Genomic DNA, 9026 nt, shown 5'->3' on the forward strand with positions numbered 1-9026 from the left:
AGATACCTTCATGGAGACCAGCCTGTCTGTTTAGACCTCTGCCAGAGGGCATCCAAATTACCCAACAGCATCAGAGCCTGTGAAGTAACGTGTTGGATGGTTGAAAAGACCTGTGAAGCTCTAATAGCTCCACCAAAACACGGAGAGGGCTCTTCCCAGGCTTGCTTTTGAAATGAAAAACACAGTTGTGTCGCCTCCAGGACTGCAGATGCTCAGTGGTGCTTTCTAGCCAGCAGGAAGTGCTAGTAGTCACTGATGGCTGATTTAAGCAGCCCCTTTTTAAAGACACAGTGTCAGTGGTGTTCATTCTGCATGTGCAAGCAGAGGCTGATCTGGTGCCACTGAAATGGCACAGTGTTTTAGGGTGGTGATGGCTGTCCCACAGGGCTCTGAGTGTGTGAGAATAACTTCGCTTTGCATGAATTTGCTTGGCTGCAGTGTGAACTACGTGAACAGCAGTTTGCACCTTAACTAATGTTTCTGCCTCCTTTGCAGACTTGGGAGGGCTTTTGGATCGTTGTCTGGGTCTCGGGGCACAGCCTGCCGGAGGCACTGGAAGCGGACTGGTTCCTGGTCATGCCCGGTGGAAGGAGGGGACCCAGCCGGCAACAGCTAAGCCGTTCAGCTTTGCCTTCTCTCCAGACACTGGTTGGCGGGAGCTGCGGAAACGGTACTGGTTTGAGAAACAGGTGAGGACAAAGGTGGGGGTGTTGAGACCATTGTGGCTTGGACAGGACTAAAAACAAGGGACTTGATCCACTCTGAACTCTGTGCAGGAGGGTGGCTTTGTGGTGAAAGGAGGAACTGGGAGATGGGAACTTTGAGCCCCCTGCTGTGGCATTAGGAGGTGACTCATCCAAGAGGGAACGTGTCATGTGTGACAAACCTCTGTTCCAGCTTCTCTTCTCAGCTCTGCTATGGCACATGCTGCCCTCTGTGGTCCCTCTCTTGACTTCATGCAGTAAAATCAGCCCTATGGGGAGGATTGTGGAAGTGGTCTCAGCCCCCCTTCAGTGCTTGCTGTGGTCACAACAGCCAGGGGTGGAAATTGCACAGTGCTCTGTTTGTCTTTCCTGCAGCAGTTCCCAGAGCAATGAATCCTAGCAAATGATGAGTCCTTGTCTCTTGCTTGCCTGCAGTGCCACAGGGAATTAGTGTGACATGTCAGAGCACAGCTGTGACTCCTCCTCCCGCATAATAGAAAGGCAGGGCAAGGGGATGCCCTTCTTCTGTTTTGGACCTGCTGGCTGCAGATTCAACTAATTCTCACAGTTGGCAAAGATCATCTCCATTTTCTGGGGAAGTTGGGGGCTGAAACAGGAACACATAGTGACATTTAGATCTCCATGTTTGATATGAAAACTGAAAGGGCCCAGTGTTACTTCCTTCCATAGAAAAGTTGGCAAAGTAGAAAAGCTATTTGCTACATGCAGAGGCCCTGGTATAGGTTCATTCTTACAAATTAGAGCAATCCAAGCCATGTAGCTTTGGCTTGTACAGATTTCTCTGTCTGGGACAGATGAACAAATGGCACAGTCTGAGGTTCTTGAGGAGCAAGTAACTGTAGAGACCACAGAGGCAGTGCCTAGGTCCTTGCTTATCCTGATTTCAGACACAACATAGTTATGTCTGAGCTTCCTCCATCAGTTCAGTCTGCCAGAGCTTTTAGTTGTCCTAGCCTCCTCTGAAACCTAGGAAAGAAGGAAGTGTGAGAACACTTTACAGGTCAGCCTCTAGGAAGTGGCTGAACTACTTCATTCCATTTTTAGTTACCCCTCTTTTAAAAAGAGGAACTGTGAGCAGAAAGACAGTGGGCACTTTGCAGTACTGGAGAAGGAGGCTGGGTGCTACTGTAATGTCCTGGTGATGGGTGGAAAGAGCCAACATTAAATGCTGGATGTGGCACAGAGTCCTCAATGAGTTTTCCTCTATACCTCTGCTCCTTAATCTGCAAGTTTACTGAAATATTGCTGGGCATGTCACAGCACTTCTGGCAGCTCAATCACTTGTCCAGAGAAAATGCTGGATAAGAGTTTTGTCTGAGCTAAGATGATGAAGCTCACCACCAGTCTCATGTCAGAAGTATAAATGCAAGACTGCTGTCACCTTTCCTCTAGTAATGCCCAGTCTCCAATTTACAACCTCAAGCATACTCTGTCCTGGAAAATGTTAGAGATGATGTAGAATGTTTACCAAGTGAGTGATACCCATCTGCTTCAGGAATGGTAGTGCCATCAGCCTCTCTGCGCCTCCGATCACAGCGCTGATTACTCCAGAGCCTGTGCGTCACTGCCGGATCCCTGAACTGCCGTTGGATGGGAGCCTTCTCTTTGAATTCCTGTTCTTCATCTACCTACTGGTAGCCCTCTTCATTCAGTACATCAACATCTACAAGACTGTCTGGTGGTACCCATACAATCACCCTGCTTCCTGCACCTCACTGGTGAGTTCCCCAGCAAGTGCCATCACTCGTGCTTTTTCATTACACAGCTGCTTTTCATGCTGCTTCAGTCCAGGAATCACCAAGCATTAGACATTAAGGGAGTGGATGGGAGTTCACATGCACCCCCATCATCCAGGGCCATGTCATCCCCCATTTTACAGGGGAGAAAATACATGGCAGATGAGAGAGAGGAATCAGCAGGACTCCTTCAGGGGAAATTTCTTGCAGATACTTGCATGGCCTAGCTAGCTCCTAGGGTTTGAAACGGAGTTTCCAGTGGAAACAACAGAGCCTGAAGAAGGAAGATATGCAAGTTTACATTAGGATCTCACAGCGGGTCAGCAGCAGAGTTGGGGAGGGGTTTAGATCCTCAGGTTATGTAAAGCTACCAGTCTCCTCAGTTTCAGTATTGCTGGTGCAATAGCCTACGCAACCTGGCAGTGACCTGTACCTGAGTCAGTGGGCATGCGTGAGTGAAGCCAGCCTCTGCAGCTGGTATTGTGTCCTTAAGGCCGCTTGGAAGTGTGAGGTGGTTCCTCAGTTACCTGTACCGACAGGTGGTGCTGGTGTTCCAGCTCAGCTCTGCGATGTCCGACACAGCTTGCTTAGAAGTAAAAGCGTTCTGTTTTGGGCTCCCTGCCTGGAAGGATTTAATAGTCATTTGTTTGTTCCCATCACAACTCAAGCATTCTTTTTTACCCAAAATGTCCTTGAAATCCCAAGCAGCAGTATTCAGAGTCTGCTAACTGTTCTAGCCAGGATATATTTGATGGCTTCACTGAAAAATTGTGAGAACTGTATCTAACTTGATGCAGCCAGAGTCAACATTAAACTTCTAATACAGATCTGTGACCTGTGAAGATGACATTTCTCACTTCATCAGGGAACAGTCGTTGCTACAGACCATTTTTGAGACCAAGAAGTGAAGTGAGCTGGTGTGCTCACTCTGGACTCCATTTCGGCTGCCCTTGCTCTGGTTGCTCAGGGGCTTTTCCCTGGAGAACCTGTAACCTGTTCTCCATAGTAGGATTCTGGTCCTCGATGTCCCTTTGACCCCAAAAATACCTGCCTGAAGGGTGGATTTGTTTTGTTTTCTGTGCAGATCTCTCCATGGGAAGGAACCTCCCTGTGGAAAAGATGTTGCTTCTTGGAGACATTCCTGTGTTACTAATGTTTATCCCTTTTCTCTCATCCCTAATAGAGAGATTAGGGGAATGCTTACATGAGATCCTAGTATACTCTCCAGCAGCCAGTTTTCTAGTCCCACCCCATCTGGGTGGTTTTAGAGTCCCTTTTCCTGGTGAAGACCTTTCTTCTTTCCTCCTTCAGAATTTTCACCTCATTGACTACCACCTGGCGGCGTTCATCACAGTGATGCTGGCACGGAGGCTGGTGTGGGCCCTCATCTCTGAGGTAACATTCCCAATGTTCCCTCTTCTGCCTGCAGTACTTACTGCAGAACGTGACCATCCCTGGCCTAAGAAAGTTCTGCAAGTTGGAGGGTTTCTTCCCTCAGAAGAGTCTGCATTTGAAGGACTAAGATTTTGGTGGTGCCCTGCCTTGGAGATTTTTCCTGGAGACCATTCATGTCCTGCAGTATTGGGTAGCTCTGTTGCCTCTGCAACTAGAAGGAGATTAAATGGTCCCTCTTGCTTATTATCTTTGCAGGCACAGTACTGTACCCCACAATCTTGTGTTAGAGAAGTGGCCAAGAGAATTGCAAGTCAGGTAGCAAAAAGGCAAATAGGGAGGTTAGCCAAGACTGGAATAATGAACTGGAGATTAGAGGGGGAAAGGTCAGGAGGAGGATGTCTGAGTACACTGAAGTGAAATAGGAATTCTGGTAGAACTGCTTTTCCAGTCCTGGTTACTCAATAACTCAGACTCTGGTCATGTCACCACAGATTTTGAGACCTTCTCTGTGTTTGTGAGAGCAGAACTAGGCAAAACAGACCTTTGTAAAAGTCAGTTTGAGGAAAATGGAAGTTTTGACAACTGAAGTGGTTAATACAACTCTAGGCTAAGCAACTAAGCAGTGTTGAAAAAAAGGTAAATGAAAGAACAGTTATGTCCTGTTGAATAGATGAATGGAGAAGATGGGATCTCTGAAGTTCTCTTTTCATCTGATTCCTGCCATTTTCATTTGTGTTCACATCCTCCGTAAAACTTTCATAGACTGAAATTTCTGCATTGAAACCTTCCATGCAAGTTCTTGCACATCCCATCTATTGGCTCTAACCCTCTGTCTTTTCAGTTTCCTTCTCCCCTCTGGAGACTGGAACAAGCTTTCTTGCTGTGATGCTTCCTCACTAGACTGCAGCCTGTACATCCAATAGAGATGAGTCTTGGAAATCTGGTTTTGGGATTGCCAGGGTGCACCATCTTCTCTTCCCTTGGCTGAGAACTGTGACCTTCCAGAATGCTGAGACCTAAAGGAAAGAGCAGGAGGAATTTGGTTTCAGGCTATCCTGGACTATTATCAGAGCAATAAGGGACTTAAGCAAAAATATTTTTCTACTTTGTAGCTCTGAATTTTTTTTAAAGGCCCTATTTTAGTCATGCCCCACAACTTGTGATTATTTGAATCTTTTGGATTCTGTCAATCATTAATAAAATCAAAGGCATTTACCTTTGTAAGACGATCAGTTTCCTGCTTCTGGGAGCAAGAGGGCAGCTATCCCTCTTACAGTACCTCCTGGCACCCCTCTCCCTGCTGCTCCTCCACAGGCAGCCCTTGTGCTTGTCTTCTAGCACCAGTGTTACAGGGCTGCTGAGTGTTTCTTCTCCATTTGCAGGCCTCTCAGGTGGGTGCGACATCAGTGGTTCACTACATGGTGCGCCTGGTGCTGCTCACCCTCTGTGGATGGGTGCTCTGCTGGACTTTGGTCAACCTCTTCCGCAGCCATTCTGTTCTCAACCTTCTCTTCCTGGGCTACCCGTGAGTGATACCATCTTCTGGGCAGGGGGAGCACAGCTGCTTGGGTGTGACACAAGCCACCATGGGAAGCAGAGCTCTTGGCTATGGTCTGTTTCCTCAACTTAAATTAGAAGGGAGGCAGGAGGGGCTGGGGGGTGGTGCAAGAAGGTGGCACTGAGCTGAAGAAGCAAATTGCCGTAGTTGCTGTTTCTGTGAGGGGCCTTTACTGCCACATTGAGATGGTTGGTTCCACAGATGGGATTTAAAGAAGCTTCTCTGCCCAGTTGTTGAAACTGCAGCCTCTGGCCCTTTAGGGCGGAGAAGAGTTGGCCACTAGCTTCTGGAGTGAGGGTTCCTACGTGGTATCACTCTCCTAAGGGCCAGCATCTGTTGAGAAGGTGCCCCTCGCTTCCTGTTGGGATGGCTGTCATTTCAACCATTGTTTTTTCTTTCATGGCAGGTTTGGTGTCTACGTCCCTCTGTGCTGCTTCCACCAGGACAGCAGAGCACAGCCTCTACCTGCAGACTGTGGATACTTGGTACAGGACCAGGTGGCAGATGATGGGGCTTCAGCTGTCAGCAGCCTGGTCAAAGATTTCTTCTCGCTTCTGTGGGAATCCCTGAGAGAACAGTTCAATAATCCTACGTCTATCCCCACCCACAGCTGCCCCCTTTCCCCAGATCTCATCCGCAATGAGGTGGAGTGCCTAAAAGCAGACTTCAACCGCAGGATCAAGGAAGTTCTCTTCAACTCTCTCTTCAGTGCCTACTATGTGGCATTCCTGCCACTGTGTTTTGTGAAGGTAGCTGTTGTCTGGCTCTCCCTGTGCCCCTGCCCGCCGTCTCCTTCTGACTGTTGTGTGAACTGCTGCCAGGCCAGATTCCTGGTTAATTCCCCTTTTCTCTGTCTCCCCTTTGGCAGCCCGGATAGCGGAGCATGGCTGCATTCGGAGTGCACTAGTACTGCTCCTGGTTGGCAGATAGGTATTGCCATAAATGTGATGCACCTCTAGTCCCATCACCCCACTTACTAACTCCCCTTCTCCCACCCCCTGTCCTAGGCAGATGGATAGTTGTGTTCTTCCTAGAAAAGGGAGCCTGTCGTTACCCGTCTCAGATCCAGCATCTTGCCTTTTGAGTGCTTGGATCAGAGGCTTTGGTGGTCAAGCTGTTAGAGCCAACTAGGATGCTTAGCAAGCTAAATCCAAGAGCCTCTTGTCAATGTGCGGGTTGTATATTTTCATCTGTCATTTTTTTAACTTGGACATGCTCCTGTTGGTGCAGAAAACGGGCAGGGCTCCATGTAGCAGTCTTGGTGCAATTGGTGCTCCTGGGGCAGTTCTGTGACAAGCAAACTGCCTTGTTACCTGTTCCTGGAGGAGAAGATGCACCAGCTGCAGCATCATCCCCTGCCCTTTCTCCTTCAGGTCAAGGAGAAGGGAGTCTTGAGTGTTTCCTAAGCCGTAACCCTCCGAAATCACTGGTCCAAAAGCGCATGCCTGTAACATGTGGTGTGGGTCTGCTGGATGCATACGCAGTATGTCCCTTGTCATTCCTTTGTCTGTCTTGTGACAGTGGTGCCAAGTTCTTGTCTGGTCTCTTCGCAGAGCACTCAGTACTACGACATGCGCTGGTCCTGTGAGCACCTCATCATGGTGTGGATCAATGCCTTTGTCATGCTCACCACTCAGCTGCTGCCTCCCAAGTACTGTGACCTGCTCCACAGGTCAGCCGCCCATCTTGGAAAGTGGCAGAAACTAGAACACGGTTCCTACAGCAATGCTCCACAGCACATGTGAGTGTGGGCACAGGGAGGGGTTGGCATGCCTCACAAGGGGAGGAGAAGACGTTCCAGTAGAGGAGCAAATACCACCAGTGCATATCTACTGAGAACACTTCTGCACTCCCTATGCAAGTCTACTGGCCTTACTGTTCCCTGGAAACAGAAATGTCTGCTCTAGAGAGCTGTCTGAGCTCCTCCAGTCACTGCTGGCTCCTTCCCAAAAAGGAAGGCTGACATTCTTCTTGGCCACAGGAGAGTATCTTGTGCAGGGGCGGGGGGTGGCCCCCTCCCATGCAGTGGATGAGGTTCTTGCACTGGGAGTCATTTGTTCACATTACTCAGAGTCCATTTGATGGGCTTGTGATCACGTCTCTCTGCTTTTCCAGTAGGAGCCAGGACATGTCCCTGTGGCAGAGGGTATTTTGGTATTTTTCAAGATGCAGTCCATTCCTGTGAACCCTTATCCAAGGAGCTGGGAGCACAGATGCTAAAGCTGTGGCATTCTCTCCCCACAGCTGGTCAGAAAACACAATATGGCCACAAGGAGTTCTGGTGCGACGGAGCCGATGCCTGTATAAAGCAGTTGGGCCTTACAACGTAGCAGTGCCTTCAGATGTGTCCCATGCCCGCTTTTACGCAAGTATCTCTTCTCTTGCTTGATGCCTTATGACTGTGGGAGGGAGGAGAGGCTCAAACATAGCTGCAGCAGAGCAGACCGTGCAGAACAGAGTTCAGTGCTGCGCAACAGTCTGTTGCTGCTAAACAAAATACCTGTTAGCAGCAGAGGGGTTTTCCCCTTCCAGTATTACAGTGACCTCTGGGCAAGATGGAAGCTACAGCTGCCTTGTCACTGTTTTCTCATCAAGGTGACACAGCTCTCTCATCAGACAGTGGCATATTCCCAAGAGGGTTCTAGTTAACATTGTTCAGGGAAACAGGAAAGTACATCAGGAGGCCAATTGGTTATCTCGCCCGTCTTCCCCTTCTCAAGCAAAATGCCACTTCTACATGCCACCTCTTATTCTGTTTTCCTTAAGTAGCACCTGGGGATGGCTGGAGTACAAGCATTTCTTCTGCCCCACAGTGGTCAGTGACTCAGTGGTGCCTGACAGCATTATATACGTAGCCCTCCTCCCTTTAACCCTGCAACAAATTACAGAAATCTGTCCTTTTTAACTGTTTCCCTGCAGTTCCTTTTCCACCGTCCATTACGGCTGCTCAACCTGCTGATCCTCATTGAAGGCAGTGTGGTTTGCTACCAGCTCTACTCCCTGCTGCGCTCAGAGAAGTGGAACCATACCCTCTCCATGGCCCTCATCCTTTTCTGCAATTATTATGTCTTATTTAAGCTCCTCCGGGACCGGATAGTATTAGGCAGGGCATACTCCTACCCACTTAATAACTATGGACTCAAGGCACACTAGGCCGGCCAAATGTGTACCCCTTCTCTTTTTCTTCCCACAGGGCAGGGAGGGAACCTCAGAAAAAAAAAAAAATATTTTCATACAGTTCTATTTTTTTCTTGCGGCGTTTATAAATATTTAAAATATTTTATATTTTGTATACTATTGTTTTTGTGGGGCGGGAAGGGAACCAGTGGCAATTAAATGTCGCTTTATAAACAAGGTGTTATTTTATATATATAAAAAACAAAAAAAAGTGGATGTGTATATACCGTATATCTATACCCATACATATATCTATGTGAAGCAACAGGATTGTGTGTGTGGTCACTGTGTCTGCTTCGCTCACAGAACTGCCCTGCCCCTGCATACTGTGGGGACAGAACTGCTGTTAATTAGGAACAGCAGGTCTGCTCTAGAATTTGGATACGCTGACAGCCAGGGGAAAAAAAGAAAACACTGGGGCCTTTCACATAGATA

The 9026-nt window shown here is 48.3% G+C and overlaps 1 protein-coding gene across 1 annotated transcript; it reads left to right on the forward strand.

Moving 5' to 3' along the window:
* Positions 1-350: 350 nt before the first annotated feature.
* Positions 351-8765, forward strand: TMEM39A (transmembrane protein 39A). Its single transcript, XM_008922522.3, has 8 exons — positions 351-689; positions 2221-2443; positions 3773-3856; positions 5239-5381; positions 5821-6163; positions 6968-7155; positions 7659-7779; positions 8334-8765. The coding sequence occupies exons 1-8, from the start codon at positions 475-477 to the stop codon at positions 8565-8567; spliced, it is 1551 nt and encodes a 516-aa protein (XP_008920770.3). The 5' UTR covers positions 351-474; the 3' UTR covers positions 8568-8765.
* The last annotated feature ends 261 nt before the right edge of the window (positions 8766-9026 follow it).

This window comes from Manacus vitellinus, unplaced genomic scaffold, assembly GCF_001715985.3.
Source record: "Manacus vitellinus isolate BGI_N305 unplaced genomic scaffold, ASM171598v3 scaffold_28_pilon, whole genome shotgun sequence".
Classification (NCBI taxonomy): domain Eukaryota; kingdom Metazoa; phylum Chordata; class Aves; order Passeriformes; family Pipridae; genus Manacus; species Manacus vitellinus.